Raw genomic sequence first — 21,772 nt, forward strand, 5'->3', positions numbered from 1 at the left:
CAAATACCTAGAAAAATACCTATTTTGAAATCACTGATGCTTCTCATGGTTTTATCTATTCATGATTGATTTAAAGCATTAAAAATATAAACACTTAGGTGAGTAGTATTGAAACAGCCACTTTAACTCACTGTAATGGGGAAACTACTAGGCTGTGGAGTCACTCATTTAATCCACATGTAATTAATCCATCTAAAGTAAAACCTTTTCAACAGAAAGAAGCAACAAGAAGGATAAAGCACAAGCTTATGTGCACAGCTAAGATTTCAGTCTCCTGGGATTATGGCAGGTGTAGGTTCAAGTAAAAACTCTGCTCCCCAGGAAAGCCTCAACAAGAAAACACCGTGTAAAAACTCAAAGATTGGCACAAAGTCTCACAGACTGTCACAGGGAGGGGAGAGGACAGGAGGAGAAGCAGAGGTTGCTGTATTTGCCTGAAAGTTGCTTTGAGGGCTCTGTTCTGTGTTTATGTTTGTTTTGGTAGGGTTTGGTTGATTTTGGCAGTGTTTTTAAACCCGTAAATGCAGGAGGTCCCATTCCCCACTGTCAGCACTACCCAGCCACACAGTTTAGTCCTGCCTGGTGCTGGCTCAGCGTGTGCCACCCCTGACACATCCCACACCTTCCCAACTCCAGAGACCTGCTGTGCCCAGACCCATGACCTATGCAATGCCTGGGAACCTCACAGTGTCCTCCTGGTCCAAAAAGGCTCTTTAAGGGACCCTTGCAGGCACCATTCTGGAAAGAAGCACTCAGGATGGAGTATGGAACACTGCATCTTGAGTGAAGCCTGGGCTCTCCCACCACTCCTAAGCTGGCAAAGCTCTGTTAAACTCATCAGATGCTTTCCCAGAGGACAAAAAAAGCTGAGGCTGCCTCTGGGTTCTCCAAACCCCAAGCTTTAGCAGGAAGACTTGTTATACCCCTGGTTTTAGAGCCCTGTACAAATAGTAAATCTCAACAGAGAACAATCTTACCACCTTTACCCGTAACCTATCATTTTCACTCTGGCCACATTAAATCTAGTCTTTAATCTAATTTAACAAATATTATTTTTTTTAATGATGCACTTGAGTGGTTCCTCCATAAATACAAACCAGGCTGAATAAAAATTCCAGCTACAAGAGCCTTGATTAAAAACACCAAAAAATCCCCAAAAACCAAAGCAATAGTAACTGGACAGCCAAATACCAAATCATAGGCAGCTGAGCTCATGGCTTTTCACTCAGCTGAAATGAACCCCTGGAAAAGTCTTTACTACAATATTGAATAACTGCCTTCCTACCCCCATAATTTTTGTGTGCATCCAGCATCACCTTTGAACACAGATATAACATGGTGTGATACATCCCATCAAAAGTTAAGGAAGCAGATTTTAGCAACTGATGCTTCACCTGTCAGCAAACAGCAAAAGAAAAATGTTTCAGGTCAAACGAAGGCAACCTGTAACCTTGGCATTCAGACATCTTCAAATTTTCCTTTTATCATGGGACATTTAAAGCATTCTTGTGTTTACAGCTTCAAGTCCATTTCATAAAAAAGCAAATGTTACATTTATTAACTGTGCTTATTATATATTACATTAACAACAAAAGACCTGGAGCACATTATTCATCATCTTTGAGTGATGACAGAACTAGAAAATACTGTGAGCTGCCACACCACAGCCCAGGGACTATTTCAGCCAGAATTAAGCAAAAATGCATTTGGATTTGTGACCATTCCTGGTGTTTCTACACCTTGGAGCCAGTCCTGCTGCCCCTTTCAGCACTGCTGAAAACAATTTTCCTGTAAAGTTTTTGCTTTTATATATATGGGCTGGCATAGAAATTACAAAATAGTAGCTTTAAAGGTGAATTTCATTTCAGAATATCAATAAAGAATGTTACTGGTCCATAAAAACGTAGGATGTAATACTGGTGCTAAAAATCACATTTATTTAGGCCTAACTGAATACAGCTAGACCTAAATATATGCTGAAATTAAGAACATGCAAATTGGTTTGAAAAAGTGATAAATTAAGAGTTGCATTGACATTCCCCTCCAACATGGGCATGGGATCTCCAGCTCCACTCCTGCTGTTCCCCACCTCATTCTGCTCTGACCTTCAACAGGAGAAAGGAGCCCTTGGCCCAGGTGCCACTCACCACAGGGACTGCCACAAACACTTCAGCAAAGAAGAGATGCAGAGGGGATGGGTGGGCCCCTGGAGTTTCCTGAACTGGCTTTTCTGGGGAAAGAAATCTGGATTTTATGCATCAGCATGGGGTTTGGGTAACATCCTTTACCCCAAGCCTCACAGCAGCACTGATTTCCCCAAGAGAAACCATGAGAAGGTTCCTCTGCCAACAATGCAGCATTTCTCTCCTAGGACCACAAGATGGTTCAGGGAATCAAGCACACCAATATCACACATATTTGCTGTCCACACCAGCACAGTGCTGTGCTTTTTCCAAAAGCTAAAGTATCATAAATACACTGTTTTCATAATTTCTTGAGTTCTGCCTCCCACTGTATTCTTTTAAGCTGAAGTTTTGTTTTTGTATAGGTTGGTGTTAATGTTTTATAAAGGTCAAATTATAGTTGTCTCCCTACTGTTTTATTGTAAGTGTTGAGAGCTGGCACTGTAATTAAAATTCCAGCTAAATAAAGTCTGCAGGGTTCCTACTTGTAACCAGGCAATTTGGGTTTTTAGCAGACCAGAGCACATTTTGTGTTTCCTCTGTTTCACTGCCACACAAAGGAAGGTAAACAAAACCCACGTGCCTTAATACATTTACATAAACAAAGTTTCCTATCAGTGAGGTTAGTAGAGAATAATATATTTAATTATAGAATACCATAATAACAAAATAAAAAATGCACCCTTTTCCTACAACCTTGCTTTACACTATTTTAGGAAAAGTCCAAGGCAAGGCAATCCAGTTTATACATAAAGCCAGATTCAGCCAGAGCACTCACAACACTGTTGATAAGGGAGAAAAGATTCACAATCTGCTCTTCAGTAAAACAAACCTGACTCCCTGGCAGCAGAATGGTCCTGTGCATCAAGGAGATTATCACTTACTTCAGTCTAACCTGCTTTTAGGTTCTGGTACTTGCCAGCAAGTGTTTCAAAGTGTCAGAGATTTACCAGTGCTGGCTCCAACTTCAGGGAGGAATTTCTCTTCTGCTATTGACTACCTGTAAAGCTGCTCCAGCAGTGCCTCCGTTTTGCTGCCTTATTAAAGGCCCCTCAGTTCTGCTTCAGTTCTCTCCACAGCTGAGAGACGAAGGCTGCACTGGGTTTTTTTATTGCTTTTCTTTTTTTAAAGAAAGTAAACAAATCAAAGTGAGTATTGCAAGTGGAATTCTTGTCTAAAAAGCAACATCCCAGATCGCTACAGGAATCTTTTAGGTCTTCCCAAGGGTCCTAGTTTTATTTTAATTTGTTTTAAAGGAATTCCTTGGTAAAGGAATTTCAAATTTTGTTGAAGATAATCCCTTACAGGCAGGGATTCTTATTTGAGCAAATCCTACCCTTTGCCCGGGCTGATATTTTTTCAGGGATTTGAAAAACAGAAGACAAACATTTTAGTTAATATTCACATCACAGAGTATGACATGCACTTACTCCCCTATCTACAGGTTCACTTGTCTGCCCCAGAAGCAGCAGGTACAAGGCATACAAATATGCACAAAGTCATTCCAGACAGACCAGAGTTTTCAGAATCAATCCATTAAAAGTTACTTTTTCTCTCCCTTCTCTAGAGGAAAAAGGTTCAGGTGGATAGGCTGAACAGAGGCATAAAACAAAATCAGAGCATTAGCCTCCAGCTAGAAAAATCCCCCAATCTAAGACATTTCTGAAAGATTTCCTGAGTTTACAGCCAGTGGTACTTATTCTCAAGGCAAGACTGAGAAATGACAAGGCCCAGGAAAGTTGTATGAAAAGGAGATGTGTCCATTAAAGCAGGCAGACTGCTCTGTCTGAAAAGGACTGATTTAAATAAGCAAAGGGAAAGAAAAACTGCAAGTTGAGGCATGATCATAATTACATTAGAAAAGTTATAATTTGATTTGGATTAACAGACAGAAATCCTAAAAGCTCAGAATTAATTGTGAACTACATCTACAATTATTTTCAAGAATACTTGCATGCTTTAAGATATCATTAACTTAAATGAGATTCTATGTTTAAAGGAAGATTTAACCTCACATACTCCCATTAATTCTCACTAAATGTCCACACTGCACTTTGAAATGTAATGGAAAAGGTTAGCTAGCCATGTTTCTTTTGAATGGTGCTTTTCTAAGATCCTCAAATTAAAAGTCCTGTCAGAAAGGCAGTCTGTGAAAATACCAAGAAATGTTCTACAGAAAAGCATTAATGCCTCAGTGTGGGGTGATTTGCATCTCTTTGTCACACATGGACAAAGTTTGCTCCTGACAAAGCTGGTCTGGTGCTGGATCCTCTCCAGAGTGACCCCAGCTCTAACCTCCAACCAGAAATTTCACCTCCCTGCCTCTCATTTCCTCAGCAAGATGACCTTGTTAAAACATTGCCAGCCATAAGCAATCAGTGTCAGATTATTTGCTGATGGAGTTGGCCTAAACTGAGCCACCTACATTTTCCTAAAAGAGATTTTGGCCTTCCAACACATTTCTACACCTGCAGAGAAGGAGCTGCCTCGTGGCCTGTGTGGGTAATCAGTTCAGGAGTAATAGCTTGGTTAATTTGATTTTTGTTTTTTTGTTCTGAAATTGCCAACTGGAAATGAGCAGAGAAGTCTTCCACTGAAGCACCTGGGGACATTATTAATACAAGGTTTGCACTGCACTGAGCAAGAGACCCAACCTGCTAATACCGAGCAGTTGGCCATTGATTTAGATTATTAGGAGAACAGCTGGCATGTTTCAGCCAACCAAAGCCCACACGTATTTCAAAAAAGTATTAGCTGTGAAACATTATGGTTTTTGGAAAGTCTCCAGAAACAAATTAAATCTCAAACCAAGTAATCTGCTACTTTTATCTTCCTAAATCCAGACCAAGCTGCAAACAGAGCATTCACTGTCACTGCAAAGATCCTCACCCACTTTTCATGTGGGTTTACTTGTTTTGGTTTGTTTTTTTAAACAGGATTGTGTGGTTTTTCTCAACAAAACAGAAAAGAAATTTTGGGTTTAGATCCTCATTTCCTCCAGTTTGGAATTAAAATGCAAGGAGGAGGCTCCACCAACACATATGCCTTTTCCTCTCTTATTCCACAAGAGCTGACTGTGCCCCTGAGGGGTTTTGATTCAGCCCTGAAGATGTTTTTCAGAGACTAAATAATTCTTTCATTCTGCTCAGTTTAATGTCCTACCTTTGCAAACACTAGTTTAATTTAATGTATATGCATAAAAATCAAACAGTCTATTTTTGACTCCTTCCCCCCTGGGTCCTGGAGGTTTTTGGGAGGGAATTGTCTGACCACCTGGCACTCAACAGCTATTCTCTCCTATTTTGTTCTGCTTAAATCATGTGTGAAAGCAGTTCAACAGATGATATGATATTGTTGTGCTGCAACACCAATCTGCATGTATCTATTCGGAGGCACAGCTGAGATATTTTCTATTATTTAGTTATAATATATATTCCCAGAAAACGTTCTCCCTCCATGTAGGAGCTCAGCATCAAACTTCAATTCAAAGGCAATGCATCAGGTATTTAGGTGCAAAAGGATCTTCCTTACCCTGCCTCCACAAGCATGTAGTGAAGTTCCCAACCACTTTAAAACTTCCACAACACTGCAACCATTTTGCACAGAGCCCCAGGTATTTCCTGGAACTTTACTTATATGAGTTTGGCTTCCTATGACCATTTAAATAGGAATAGTGTGTTTAAGGCGTGTTGCTTTAAATCCTGATCAATATTTCTGTCCACATGGATAAGAGTTCCAGGTGCCTTATCTTAACCATGTACCCAACTGTCAGATTGAGTCTCTAGTATTCAAATTCTATCCATGCATATGAGCCCATTAAGACATATATTTTAGGATATAACAAGCACTCCCCTATCTGGGTAGGAAAGTTGAGATGCCTTTCCATTGAACCTGCTCCCTTCATGCCAAGGTATGGGAACCAAGTCATTTTTTAACATCTTCTGAAGCACTTTCTTAACACAGAGAGCGATTTATGTGAATTGAAAGAAAATTTAAGAGGTTTGTAAAACTCAAAACGCATTAAAAACTTCTTCATTTTGAGAAGCCGCAATACTGTTTCAGCAAGGACACACTGAATAGGTAGAAAATCCACATTTATCTCACTATTACCCAGAAGCCCAGACAGTTTTCCCTGCAAGAAATTGCTAAGCGTAAAGTCTTACCTTGCTTGAACAGGTTCTTTTGCAAGCTACAGCTACCATGTGCAATCCCAATTACCCAAACCCTGCACTATTCAGCATGAAGAGTTAACAGTCACATCCAAAACCCCGTGTCAGAACCCTGAAGAGGTTTTGGCAGACAACAGGGCTGCCACACTGGCTCTGTGCAGGTTGTGGGGAGAGGGAAGAAGGGGAGATGAGCAAAGTGGGTGTGATAACTCCAGGATCAGAAGGAGTAGGAGAAGAACAGCTCCGCTTTTGGTAGCATGGAACAGGCACAGGAAGAGGCCATCTGTGCAGGCAACTGGCATGGAATCAGTGGGAAGGGTTGATGTGATAAATCACATCTCTCATATGGCATCAGCTCAGAATCAACAGGAAATATTTGGATGTGAGCACAACCAGGGCCATAATCCATGTGCACACAAGGCTGTAGGAGGAGGAATGGTCTTCTCTGATCATTCCACAGGCTTTGTTTGGTTTGAACAAAGTATATCTTGTTGGAGGTCACAGCTTTGCCAGACAATTGAAAACCTGCTTTTAAGTATTAATAAGTACACTAAGATATTTCACATCATATGAGTAAGCAATGATTTTGATATGGTTGAATAGAAAAGCTCTTTGTTAAAATGCACAGAACAAAAAGTACCCAAATGCAGACAGACAAAACCTTGATCTTGAAGCAGCCCTGGCTCTGAACAGGCAATCTATCACGTAAGAGACACAAGAGGTCAGCCATTAATTAACATCCAAATTAGAGCTTTTCAAGTAAGGGTCAAAACTTCCTTTGTTTTGACATTTAAAGCACTGGAAATGCCTTCCCCAGTTTAGCATGCACAATGCACCACCTCGTGCTTTATGTTAATTGCCTCCATTATTCAAGTGCACTATTTGATTCATTGTCAATTAAAAATACCCCCAAAAGCCAAGCCCGATGTGTGTTAAGTATAAACGTGATTAATGTAACACAATTACATTCCCACGTTTGTTGAGTCTGATTAGGAACTTTCCCTCAGCCCAGCGTGACAGAGCCCTGTCACTGCCAGTGACCTGGCAGCCTTGGCAGGGACAGGCATTTCGTGGCCACAAGTGCTTCTGACAGGTGTAAAACCTGTAATTAAATGCTGTCAATTAGCACTTCATCAAGAATGTGGAAATCTTGATGACCTTCACTATTGGATTGCAAAGATGGTCCTAGATGTAAAGTAAAAAAAAAAAAAAAAAAAGGTATAAGGAAGGAAAAAACAGTGACACAATTGTTTGTTAGAATAAGTATGTGGATATAATTACTATTTCCAGAAAGTGACTCCAAGGGTCTTTTCCTACAGCCTCAAGGGAACATCTGGTTCTGCACACAGAGGAAAAAATTAGGCAGACCAAAAGTAAAAGAGCAATGCCTTATTTTTTTTGTGGTTATAGAAAACACAAGTTATAAGGAGATCTGAAGGGGTCTGAGGGGAAAAAAATTAATGACCAAACAGGGACAAAGAAATGGCCAAAGTCTGGAGGTTACTACTAAATGAGATGCAAGAGCAAATAAATAAATAAGAATTAAAAAGCCAGTTCAGCCTGAGCACAATGACAGAAAAATTAATAGTAACTGAATACCAGTGAAACTAATAGGAAGGAGAATATGCACACACAGCTGGACTTGTTATGGCCAGCTTACTAGTAGGCTTTAATAAAAATTGCTACAAACCACAACAAGAAATTAGATAAAATTCTGTACCCTCAGTATGGTCTGCTCTTCATTCTTCCCATCAGTAAAAGTAAAGTATAATTAACACTGCCACAGGTAGAAGTAATAAATACAGAAGAACCAGCTACAACCTGTATTTAATTACAAGGGAGATGCTAGCAATGAAACGTACACTAGGTTCTTGTTTAAATTGAAAAAGAAAAAAAAGAAAAAGACTGCATTATTGCACTTCAGAAAAGAATTAAGGAGCTCCTTGGCTTATTGAGGACTACAAAAACAATCCCTACTATAGGCCTGGTTTACATATTTGCTCTATTAATTTACACAGCCCTGGTAAGCCTCACATTGCAATGCAACTGCTAAATTGCACTGCTCTTGGTAATGGGCATAAAAAGATGCAAGAGCATGCAAAGTGTATTCAAACAGACAATTATAATTATCAATTCTGTTGACAGCTAAAATGAAGGAACTGTGCTGAGGTTTAATGGTGCTGCATGAAGGACGCCCTGTTTGTGGGTGATTGAATTAACCAAGATCACGCGTCGACAGTTTGCCTCTGTCCAACACTGCACATTAGGCCAAATTACTGTCTGCTTATTAAAATAATTTAATTCCAGAGATTGTTCCCAGGCATTTCTGAGTTTCTTCCTGCCCTTCCCTCCTCCTCTCACTAATGATGGCATCTTAATTATTCTGCTCATTTTACACCACTGCAAATGGCTGGGTCACCACAGAGCAGTCCAGTCAGTTTGGTTGAACCAACCCACCCTCGGGGTGATCCTCTCCAAATCAGCAGAAGATCTGGCCAGACCCATTACAGCCTCAAAGTTCTGAAGCAGAAAAAACATTCAACAAAGGTTGTTTGTATTTAATTTAGCACTAGTTTTTCCATATTGCTTCTTTAAATAGGTCTTCAAATCAGCTTGCTTATTAAATCTAATTCTTATTCTAAGAATTTCAGCTTCTAGTCATGTAGGAATAATGTGTTTGACAACTCCAAAATAAGAATTCCAGAGAAAATGAAATTCCCCAAAGAAATAAGAAGTTTGAAACCTCTCTTCTAAGCTGAACAACAATCTCACATCTCTGACTGGTATTACTACTCGTGATCTAAAGTTCCTGTGAAAAAGCAGCTCAGACTAAGCAACATATCAAAATTCTGAGACTAAAAATGTTATCCTAGAGGTTTATTTTAGTGCCTCCAAAGGCTGAATGACTTAAGTTTAAGAGAGTTATTTCAATAGACTTTGGCAACTAATTCTGACATTTCGTTTTGAGAAGTTAATGCTATTTTAAAGTGAACACGCACAGATTACACCTTCATCAGAAGTGAAAATGCATCAGTGTGTAGCAGTGATATGTGGATGGAACTGAGTTGGGAAATGTGTGCATTTGGTGAGTAATATTGGTTTGCATTTCTTGGTTCCACCAAGCTATGGGATTTATCCCATTGTAGGATCCAGATATTGCACACAGGAGCCAAGCACTACTGCCCAGTGCTGGACACCCAGAAGAATTCCTCGTTCAGCACCAGCAGCCAAGCACAACAAAGAAATCATCAATAATAAATATCACAAGTAAAAATGCAGGTGTGTTTGGAAGTTATGAAAATGGCAGCACTTAAATCCTTTTTTAAGTCTTTAAAGACATCAGCCACTGGATAAGGCACCACTTTGTGTGACAGGGCTGAAATCCCAAAGTCCCAGAATGGAATGAGTGATTTGTGACCCTGAAGTATTGGAATGAACTAACATCAGAACTGACAAACTGTTAAATCTCCTTCAGTTTAATGCTTTGTGTGTACAGTGCCAGATTGGGTTTTATAATGTGACAGCTGCCCAACGGAAATAGACTGAATATTCCAGTTGTGTGACACTTTGCTCTCACTGATGATCCCAAACTTCTTCCAGCCTCTGAATTTCATGTAAAGACTTGGACTGGTATCAGCTATGAATGCTTTCAAAATACTAACTTCTAAATCTGAGTTGCAGAGATAACTTAATAGAGATGTTGGTGAGCAAGTTCTGATTTCCAAACTCATAGGTAAGATTATAAAAAAAATTCAGAGTAAATTTAGTTTTTAAGAAGTGGCTGATTCTACGTTTTCACAATATTCACATTCAGATTATGTATTGTATTTTGCCATTTCTAATACATGAAACAAAGTCTGTAGAGACATAGGGTTAATACAGGCGAACTCAGACTGAATCATGGCAATATCCAAAATCTTAGGTACAAAACAAAAAAAGTTTTCTGATAAATGGCAGGAATGAAATGAATACATAAACAATTCTGATTTTTGCACAATAGTAATATATGAAAACAACATACGGTTCAGAACCAGCTGGTCCTCTGTGAATTGAAATGGCTTTTCTATATAAAAAACCTTCTGCTGGAATCCAGGGACACATTCTAAATCTTCTGCACATGCAAGCAGCAGAACCTGAGGGGAAAAAAAAAGCCAGAAATAGACTTTTAACATCCATTCCTTCCATCCATCATGTTGACTTCTGGGAACCATAGCGGGTTTAGGCTCAGTGCTCATAAAACAAAACATTGGGGTCCATACTCATAAAACAAAATATCCATCACATCACACTTCCCCTTCAAATCTTACTAAACAATTTTTATGTAAGGTTTTTGCTTTTATATATATGGGCTGGCATTGAAATTACAAAATAGTAGCTTTCAAGGTGAATTTCAGTTCAAAATATCAATAAAGATTGTTACTGGTCCATAAAAACATAGGATGCAATATTGCTCCTAAAAATCAAATTTATTTAGACCTAGCTGAATACAGCTGGACCTAAAAATATGCTGAAATTAAGCACATGCAAATAAATTTGAAAAAGTGATAAATTAAGAGCTGCAAATCTGTCTCAAGTTGATCACCAAGTTGCAGAAGAAATTCTGTATTCAAGGATAAAGTCTCACATACAGAAGTTTCATGTCTAAAATGAATTCTTTGCTAACAAGTATAAACTGTTTCTTTTTGTTCCCTCTAAGCCGCAGTTTGTCCACTCTCCCTACAATCAAAAGCTTGTTTACACCAAAGGAGGACTGAAAAAGAAACCTGTGCATCATAGAGGAGGTGGATCTGAAGGTTCCAGTTGAATACAGTTTGTGTCACTGTCAGTACGTAGTAACCCAAGCTCCATGTCACCACAAGAACATCAAAGGAGGACGCTTATAACAAAATAAAATTGCCTGGGAATAGGTACAATTCTAATCTCAGACTCTGAAGCATTTTATCCCTGAATATAGAAAACCACCTGAAGGGCTATTTTTCTTAGCAGCTGTTAAATGAGAGCATGGAGGTAAGAATGGTCAAGAAAGAAGCAGAAAGCAAAAAGAAATTACTAAAAAGTTTAAAAGGCTAAAGAGAGAGGCAAAAGGAGGCAAGGTTAAGAGCAGGAAAAGCCAAATTGTATTTTCTAAGCCATATATGTGTAAGTGCATTTTCAGAAGTATTTTCTGCTTTAGAACATCTAAAGGTGTTTTACAAAACCTGACTTTCAGGTGGTGCACTGACCACTCTGATCTCAAAATTGTTATGGGCAATCTGCTGCTTGTCAGGCAGCCCCAGCACAATCAGCTGGAGAGGGCACGTGTGGCAACCAAGAACAAAACAAACACAGGGGCTCTGAAAGGCATTTGCTCCTAAATTCAAGTGGCTCTGTACAATGGGTCTATTTACTTAAGACATCCTCAACACAAAATTACAGTTTTGGTAATAAAGTTCTTCAGGGATAAAGTGAAGACAATTTCCCCGCAGTACCACACCAGTGAATGCTGAAGGCTCTTTTCTCCTTCACCAGCTCAGGTGACAACAGCACTCTCACTTCTCCCAACGCACCAGCAGCATCTCTCAGTCCCACCTCCACTCCTTTAGCATCCAAGTCTGCTGATCCTGATCCTAAAGAGATGTCCTGCAATATTTTAACAGCTTCATGTTTCCCTACTCCCCACCACTCACAATCCATTTGCTAAATCACCATGATTCGTAATCTCCTCTCTCCCTTCTTGCATTTCCCACTCCTTTAAAGTCCAGAGTGATCCCATTTACAAAATCCAAAGGCAGCAATGCCCCACCTGGTCTGCATTAGTTGTTCTTATGGGAACCAACTGCTGGATCATTTGTTTCATGTCAGACCATTGCTATAAAAGCTTGGCCAGAAGTGCCAGCAGACTGCAAGGAACAGCCAGAATATTTCAAGTTAATTAATCTGGTAGAAGGCAAACACAACAGATGGACACCTTTGCCTTCCATCCTGTCCTGTTCCACGTTGGTCCCTTGGAAGGATTAACCAAGAAAGAAGAGAAATATTTAAAGTAATATACCAAGAAAAGTGCCATACACTTGGCTGCTATTAATTTCAGTATCATCACACTACTTCTGCCTTTCTTAAAAAGGTTTAAAACCACAGCCCCCAATCCCTTATTCTCTTAATGACATTAATATATGGATTTTATTGGAGATTTTGGGGTTGAGAAGTGGATGTGTCCCCTTCAGTCTTCCAGCAGGAGATATCTGGAGGAGCTGAGGTATTCAGAGCCTGCCCTGAAAATTGTGCATAAAGCTTGATTACTGATTGTTAAAAAAACCTGCCTTATGTACATTTCAATGGGCATATGCACAGGAAGAAAGGCACACATGCATCTTCTGCACACATTTTCTGTGTGCCCAGGTGCAGGTTTAAAGTACCTGTCTTTCAGACTCAGTGTTCCTGGATGAATATGCATAAAAATGCAATCACAGCAGGAGAAAACCACTTGCCATCTCAAGATGCAAATAAAGTTATATAATGAGTCCCTACCAGAAAACCAGTCCAAGCCATATATCCTGAAATTTATCTACAAACAGTTCTTCTCCTAAAGGATTAGCACAGCAAGAGGCAAATCATGTTCTGATCTCCCAGCTACTCAAGCCTTAAAGCTGGAACTCTTGTTTTACAGGGCTATAAATAAAAAGCCTCTTTAGACATCATCTATAGCAGTACTTAGAGATGGGAATATGTCAACTTTATCAGATTTGTGACAGACTAAGTTGACTTTGAAATCTGGGCAATCTAAATGGGTCATGAGTTAACTTCTGTAAGCCTGGTACAGAAGGCTCACATAATAGAGATGCAGCAAATAGAAAATGACCTTTACTCCCTTTGAAATAATTACAAGACTCAAGCTTGGCCTTGCTGTGAAATGGAACATTTTATTCCCCTTGTGCAATTCCAGACACTTTCTTCTTCTCTAATGTCAGACAAAATGTTAAATGTGTCATCACATGGACAGTTTTTAATTAATTGTATTTTAAAAGGAAAATTATTATTTTATTTTATTTTTCTCATGAAGAAACTTCTGTTGAACTAAATGCCTACCTCATTAAAATAATTTCTGTGAAGGTCCTTCACATTGGGGACAGCAGTCTTTAAAATTATCTTGAAAAATTAAGTCAGGCAGATATATGTTTAAGGCAAAGGGACTTGTTCAAAGCAGAATACATTCTTAATTTAAACAGCATGTAGATTTCATATTTTTGGATATAATAAAAGGTTTTACGGACTGATAGGTGCCTAAATTATTACTTCAGCTAAATACACTGTAAATAATATTTAAATGTCATATGTAGAACTCTGAATATACAAATATTGCTCACACAACTAGTCAAGTGCTGGGCAATTATTACAAAAGGATCCTTCGCCTGCTACCAAGAAAAAAGCCAAATTCTTGAACAAAAATTATATGCAGCAAACAATTTTCTCATGAAAATCTAAATGGGTAGAAGTCTGAAAAGCAAAGCAGAGTCATGGCTACTGAGACCTACAGATCCTCTGTTCATCAACATGTAAAATCAAAGCTTTCATAACCTCCAGCTTTTCAGAAATGCACAGATCAAAGACCCAGCTTTAATATTATGACAATTTTTCTTTCAGAATTTACTGCCAGTTGGTGTAAGGAAATGTTATAGTTCAGATAACTCCTGTGCTAGTTTGGCCACTGCACTAGAACTGTACTCCTGGTGAGATATCAAGCCTAAGAAACACCTTTTTTTTTAGTTAATAAACCAGCATACACATGCTGGTGACCTTTACTGACCTCAGCATTTGCACTGAAAGCTGCTCACATAGAATATGGTTGGAAAGCAAAAAAGGAGAGCAATTTAATACTGTACTGCAGAGGAAATGAATAAATTCCCTGATGATAAAGCACCTTTGGGTATCACAACACCTCAAAATAACAGGGTCCTTCTACCTCCTCTGCTGGTGACTGAAAGTCATCTCAGAAAGGTCCTTTGGAAGAATTTCAGATTCTTTATGTTCTTTTCAACTTGCACAGTTTCAGTTTGGCCACATGCTTGCTCTGCAAATGAATTTTCTCACCTTTTGCTGTGTACACCCTCATATCTTCATTAGCCCTACCTCGAGGAGATCACCTAGCACAGAAACACAAGCTGCAGAATATTAATTGCATTTCACACAAATTCTTATGGTGTGAAATTCATCCTTGTGTAAGGCTTTACTTAATTAGAAATCTAAATGGTGCAGACACCTGTGAAAGCCATCTGCCCAGACAGGAATTCTGCACAGAGTAAAGGTAAACAAATCTCTTTTCAGGGGAAAATATTCTGTAGGACCACATTTTACCTTTGACTTCAGGAGAGTAATCTGAAATAAAAACAAATCAACACAGAGCACAAAAAGGAGGAGTTAAAATTGAAATCGAGCTCATTTGTACTAAGAGCAATAATTTCAAGAGTTCAAAAATTGTAAGTCACTTCTTGAGAAAGGAGTTTTTAGTTCTGGTTGTTTTGTTTGGCATTACTGGTAGGGGTTTTGTTGGTTTTTGGGTTTTTTTTTTTTCTTTTTCTTTTAAAGTATGGTTTGGGGGCTTCTTTTTTATTTGACTCATTTACTTGGAAGTGGGTATTGAAAATTTATGCTTCTGAGCTTTCCTATGGAAACGTGAGAAACAGAAATTTGTTTTTTGCATATGAAAACTTCAGATTTTCATAAGAAATACAGTGATCCTTAGAGCTGAGAACGAAGAGAAAAAAGTAATCAGAATAATGAGAACTGCCAACACTGAATTAAATTGCTCATGACAAAATATTTTTATCATGCAGATTGAGATTTTTGAATCTAAAAACCTTTTCCATGTTCAGGTGCTGCAACACCAGACCCACAAAAATGGATAATGAGGAGGCCATCAGAGAAGGAAACAAGTGATAAACAGCACACAGTCATAGGGAGATGATGAAATTTGAAGTCTTCTCTCAGATTTAAATGAGGGAGTTATTCAAATGAAATTAACAGAGGGATACTTAAAATAAAGAGAGTGCAGCTCTAAGTAAAGTTCTGATTCTGCATTACACAGACTCCAATTAGAGTGTCAGCAGGTCCTAAGGCAATTATTTCATCAAATCACACACACAGACTGGACATGAAGTTCTCTATGTCTTCTGTGTTTTTTAATATCAACTAGAACAAAAAAAACCCTCAAAAGCATGAATAAATTATCCTCTGATTGGCATAATTAAAAAAGGCATTTTAACTTTACATAAAGGTATGTTGAATTATTTATCTCTGAATGTGACTAAATTAATTAAATGCAGATCTTTCAAATTAATTTGATTTCTAGAATGCTATTATTTGGGGCATTTTTAATGCAATATTTTAATATTTGGGGGAAGTTTTTACTGTTTCAGGCTTTAACTGCTCTTCTATCAGGAAAGAAGTTAAAAAAAAAAAGACTGTTCCCTATCTCTACAGCTCTACCTCTCCATCTGATAGAGAATTCCAGCCATTTTTGTAAGAAATGCTATTAAGATTTGGCACTAAGATTCTTCAAGGATGATAAATATCCTTTTAAAGGGCTTACCTATCCATTTACTGCACAGCTCTGTCCTAAAAGGGAAAGTCACACTCAGAGTACTGAAGAGCAGGCTATGAAAATGCAAATTAGAATGACTTTATTGGCTTAAATGAATTCAGTTCTCCTGTCACTGAAGCTGTGTGACTGTGGTAGGCATCCATTAAGTGGAAACAAAATGTGACAAACTCTTTTGTGAGACTATCTACCACAGGAGCTTCCCTTTTATGGGCACTTTCCTTACGTACCTATGTTTATTATAAGAATTTTATTGCATATTCAGTAAAAGGTGTGCATCTTTCTTGGCACTGGGAATCTCATTAAGTTGTTCAAGGAGCGATTTGCCAGCGGTGGTGTCAGAACAGGGAGTTTCAAACAGCCACTCGCCTTCTGAACTTGAGGAGCTCTGGAAGAGGCACCATCATTTTCTTCAGAAATGATTTATTCATTTATTATTGCTCCCAGGGGCTGTTCAGAGATCAAAGTGACCAGACTGTTCAGGGTGAAGAAGAATAATATGGGCAGTGCCTGCAAAGTACTCTGACTCTGAGCACTCTGACAGCATCCTCATTTCAAGGCAGAGTTGGGACAGCCCTCTGTCCCCAGTCACTTTTCCTGCTGTCCCATTCCCATCTGCTCCCTGAGCCCAGTCACCTCAAAATTCTGTGAAACTTGTGTCCACAGGATGATGTAGCTGGAAAAACAAGGCCTGGTGTGAGACCCCCACAGTCTGCACCCCAACCTGGGGCAGCTGCCATGAAACTGCACCCTAAAATAAGCTTTTCATTAATTCTTACTAACATATTTTCCACGCTTCAGAACATGAGCTAGCTTAGATTTCCCTTGACTTGGGAGCACAGGAAAAACTTGGGAAGTCCAGGGAAGCCCTAGAGTTATTCCAAACCCATCTGGACACATTCCTGTGTCACCTGAACCAGGTAACCCATCTTCACAGGAGTGATCTGGATGATCTCCAGAAGTCCCTTCCAACTCCAACAATCCTGTGATTCTGTGAAACCCTCACACAGGAGCCACCTCTGGTGTCACAAGCAGGCACAGTGATCTGCTGGCCAGATGACTTGATCCTGATCAGAATTAACTCCTACATTTCACAATTCCTGACCTTTATTCTGATGGTCATTTCATATCTTCCAGAATAAATTTGTTCACAGTAAATTTATAGTCATTTATTCCTGCACAAGTCTTGTCTCATAACTAAATTAACCTTTGTCCCCTCTAAATCTTTTATTTATTGAGCTAGACAAACCAAACTCTTTCCATCTCCTCCTATTTGGGTACATTCCTGCGACCCTCTCAGTAATATTTCTTTGTGCCTACTTAAGCTCCACCTGTTCAAAATACATAAAGAATTCCAGACAGATGTTCTCCACAGTCTGGATATTTCCTTAAGCCCAAAATATGCTGTCTAATGCTTCCTAAAATTCCTTTTGAAGTCTTGTCATGCTGGTGCCTCACAATCATTCTAAAATCATCCAGCACACAAAGAGCTGAGAAATTTGACATCAGAGGAGGCACGACCATTTACCTACAACAACGTTAAGCAGCTTCTGCAAACAGAGCCAGGATTAATCTTTATGAAATATAAACACAGATGCAAACCCTCATGCATTGTTAAATCCATGCCCTTTCTGACCAGATGGGGACCAGCTCTGCCCACGGCCAGCAGAGATCTTCCATCCCCTTCCCTCTCCATCCAGCTGAGGTTCAGGATCTGCCCACGGATCCAACAGAGCTCCCAGCTCAGAATGATTTGTGCCCACAAGGCTCAGAGTGCAGGATCAACTTCCACTTTCAGGTATGCAGATATATCTGAACATTGTTCAGATTTTGTAATCCAGGGAATGGCTCTCATCCCGCTTCATTAGGTATTTTGATGATTAATAACAGAGACCAAGAGCTGTTACTTGTGCACAAAGTAAGTAATATTTTAAATTACTCAAGTATTTAACAAGTAAATAACTACCCATCATGATTAATAGCACCATTTAACACACCAGACTCGAGCAAAAGGACAGGTTGGGCTCCAAGGTTATTTTTTGTTTATTTTTAGGCATTATGAAGGAAGTAATCATGTTTTGTTGAAACCCATACACCACTGGAATGAGATTACAACTGGTTAGCCTATTTAGAGAAGCTGCATAATAAATTCATTTTACAGGGTACAGAGTAATGCAAATGAGCCATTCCTGTACCAGTGAAAGAGACATAAAGAAGAAACATTGAAAGTCAGAGTTCTGGACTGGTTGTGCTGCAAGGTGTGGAATTGCTGAAACCTAAACTGCCTTACAACAATAACCTTTTTGAAGATCTGCTCATACCAAACATTTTTGTTATTTATTTCCTAATGAAATAAACAGGTTGATCCTCTTTTCCAGCAGTAATGACTTCATGAAGCATTTAGATGAATGAAAATATGGATCTCTGGTTTTCTAAAAAGGAAATAAATTAAAAATTGTTTAAACTTTTTTAAAACCCTTCACATGGAGTTGCGTGGGGCAAAGTCATTATTCCACATAGGAAAACACTGATGTGGCAAAAGCTGTTAGAGAAAAAATTAAAATCATATTTCTTAGAGCAGATAGTGGGTTTTGGATAGGATAGCTGGAAATTCTAAGGAACATGATACATGTTTAATTTCCCAGCAGCATGATAGTTATCAAAAAGAAAAACCAACCTTCCACCTATTATTTTCCCCATATTCCACAAAGTTAGAGTCTAAAGCAATTATTACTGTAGCACAAAGTGAACTCGGTGTAACACTGAACATCTGTCTTTTGCACTGCTAAGCTAAAACTGAAAATGAGCTTGCTGAAAACAATCTTTGAAAGTATAACATGGATTTAAGGATTAAACACAAATGCACTTCTATCACCTTCAAACATTACAAAAACAGAAACCAACCCCCAGAACTCATAAAAGTATAAGGACAAGTGAAAACATCTGGTTTTCAACTTCAAAAAAAGATTTGTTGAATGTTTTCTGACCTTCTTCTAAACACTCACAAATGGAAGATTTTTTAAAAATTAATGCTTTCAAGTAAAATTCCTTGATTCCAGCAAGGTTATTGGAGAAAAAACAAGTCTAACATCCAAAGACTTATAAAAAAATGAGAAATTTCTACAAGGAGCCCAACACAAACGTCTCTACCAGTTTTGACAAAATTTTATTTGACATCAACAGGAAGAGGACCATCTATTCTACAAAACAAGGTATAGAAAACTTTTTCACCAAGGTATCTGCATATCACATGGTTACTTTTTCTTCACAGCAAATAAGACAGAGCAATAATAGTATGATAGTATTAAAAATAGTATTAAAATAGTATTGTATTAAAGTAAGTATTAAAATGATAGTATTAAAATAAATAGTTGTGAAGATTGGCTTCCTATGGGTTTCTATTTAAAAACCAAGCTCAGAGGTGAACTTTTAGTAAGAACAGGGCTGTAAATCACCTTAATCTTTTTTAGTGGGTCAAGACATTCTCTATCTTCTCATCTGTTTCTCATTTGCACAAAAATCATGTAAGCTGAGCTAAGAAGTCTTCTTCAGTGTTGGTTTTTAAGTGATTTTACTTTCTTTTCCTAAAGAGCAGTAACTGTACAGTAGTAATTCAGTAGTAACCATACATGGATTTAACTCATTCTGACCAAAGTTTTTGCATCACTGCTCATTTTATAAGTCCAGACCTTATGTAGTTATCTACAACAAGTAGTGATTCTCAAGCTCATGGAGTCATCATAAAATAAATATTAAAGGATTTTAAAAAAAACCCAAAACACTTATTTTTGGCTATGTCAGCTGCTCACTGAGAAGTGCTTTTAATGAATTGCAAGAACGCAGTCAAAAAATTAAAAAGAGCTTGTACTAACTCTTCTGAGTGAAAGCAACCCCCAGGGGAAAGACACCAAGTAGTTCAGTATTTTTGAGCTCATCACAATCAAGCAAAATGTCTAAAACTTACAGGCCCCCTTGTGTTAACAGCGACATTACATCAAGAATAACCTTTCCAAAGAAATAAAACCCATTAATGCTAGGAACAGATAACTATTAAAGATCAACACTTAGTAGCCAAAGCTGGGGGGGAAAAAAATTCACTCTTTTCACTGGGGTAAGTTAATTAGAACATAAATAATGTGAAACCAAGACCCTGGTCTATAACCCTCTCTCTTATAATTGCTTGCAATTTAAAAGCTGAATGAAATCTTTTATGCAAAAGATACAACTATTGACCTCACATGTATTAGGTAGTCAAAGAAAACCCTGACACGCTGAGAATGAGATCTCAGGAGTATTGGAGAAAGCCTCAGTAACACCCTGTTAAATACTTGTTTCTTTACAGAAGAACTTTCTTTCAGCTATCAAGGAATGGTGTTTCTGGGAAATGTTGGATGTTAATTGCTAAAAATGTCAAGGGGTGCTTTTTTGGTTTTTTTTTTTGTTTATTGTAGAAACAATAATTGTAGAAAATTATCTGTACCCATGAGAACGTTTTCCCTAGGTGGAGGAACAGCTGCCAGTCCTGAGGCACAAGAACATATGCTGTATCCCACAAATTCCACCATGGAACCTCCACAATAAACTATAATTTGCTTTTGGAATCCATCATTTAAATCCAGTCCAGCTCCCGGAGTGGTCAGGAAGCCACTGTAGCCTCCCCACTAAACCTTGTGGATGGCTCTTTCAGTACTTTTAATTGTTCTATAATTATCTGTATTTACCAGACACATCAGTTGTTCCACGGGACATTCAACAGGCAGCAGACTCAAACAATAAACATAAAACACCTGAGAAGTTGTGAAAAATGTAAATCTCTGCCCTGGATCCTGCTTTAATAACAATAGTACTGAGAATTCCTACAGCAGGACATGTGACATTCAATTGTGCAATGTCCCACCACCACTACATGGAACAGAGCTTAATGTAAAATTTTGCATGTTTACAGAATCAGATTGTTTGGCTCATCGTGACAAAGTTAAACTCTTTGGGTTGTACATAAAAATAAGAAAATTTAAAGAAAAAAAATTGAGTATCCAATAATTTCAAGGCCCTTTTCCTTGTATATAGCAATTTAAATTTACTGGAGCACTTCAATCTTTTTTCTTATATGTGCTTCATCCTGAAATTCACCCCTGATTGGGGTTCTGTGCTTGCACAGTATAAAGCAATTTAAAATTATTCTTCTGCTTCAATTTTCATAGGTACTTTTATTTGAAAATGATTGGGGTGCTGATCATGCTCAGCATCGAACAATTTTAAATTATTTAAATGCCTTTTTTAAATCAATGCCTAATATTTGGGCCTGAATTCTAGGAGGCTATAACACATTATCAGGCCATTTAAATTATACAAGAGTATTATATTTTGCACAATCTTTCATCTCCTAAATAAGAATCAGTTTGCAAGGGTGAAAGCATAAAGCATTACACTTCAAAATAAATCAGCATTATGCAAAACCAGAAGCCTATTTTTTTCTTTTTTGAATATTGTAAGAGACCCTTTTTCCATAATCAAATTCCCATGCCTTCCTACATCCTATGAAGCAGGAACATTTCAGAAGCTACATATATTCCTACTTCCTTAAACTGACATAAACAATCTCAAAGGAGGAGAACAAAGTTTTAATAAAGTCTGAGTCCTTGAAAAAATGAGAAGGATTTATTCCCACAACATTTGTCTTATCAGACATTTTATCAACCAAGCATTCAAGTCCTCTATTGTGAATATACAGAAGTTCAAGCACTTCTAGTGCAAGTTTATGGTAAATACTAGGTATGCCAAAATTCAGGTTGGACTTCAAGGACATCATTTCTGATTTAACAGGGGTGATGCACAAAAATCTGGAT

General features: G+C 38.2%; 1 protein-coding gene across 2 annotated transcripts in view; it reads right to left on the minus strand.

Moving 5' to 3' along the window:
• CDH13 (cadherin 13) overlaps window positions 1–21,772 on the minus strand; it is a 432,177-nt gene that overhangs the window by 335,624 nt on the left and 74,781 nt on the right. For both annotated transcript variants that reach the window (XM_041458638.1, XM_041458637.1), the window contains exon 2: window positions 10,374–10,485. In XM_041458638.1, the coding sequence (XP_041314572.1) occupies window positions 10,374–10,485 (112 nt within the window). The remainder of the gene's footprint in view (window positions 1–10,373; window positions 10,486–21,772) is intronic.

The sequence above is a fragment of the Pyrgilauda ruficollis genome, unplaced genomic scaffold (genome assembly GCF_017590135.1).
Source record: "Pyrgilauda ruficollis isolate IOZ18807 unplaced genomic scaffold, ASM1759013v1 scaffold13, whole genome shotgun sequence".
NCBI classification, from domain to species: domain Eukaryota; kingdom Metazoa; phylum Chordata; class Aves; order Passeriformes; family Passeridae; genus Pyrgilauda; species Pyrgilauda ruficollis.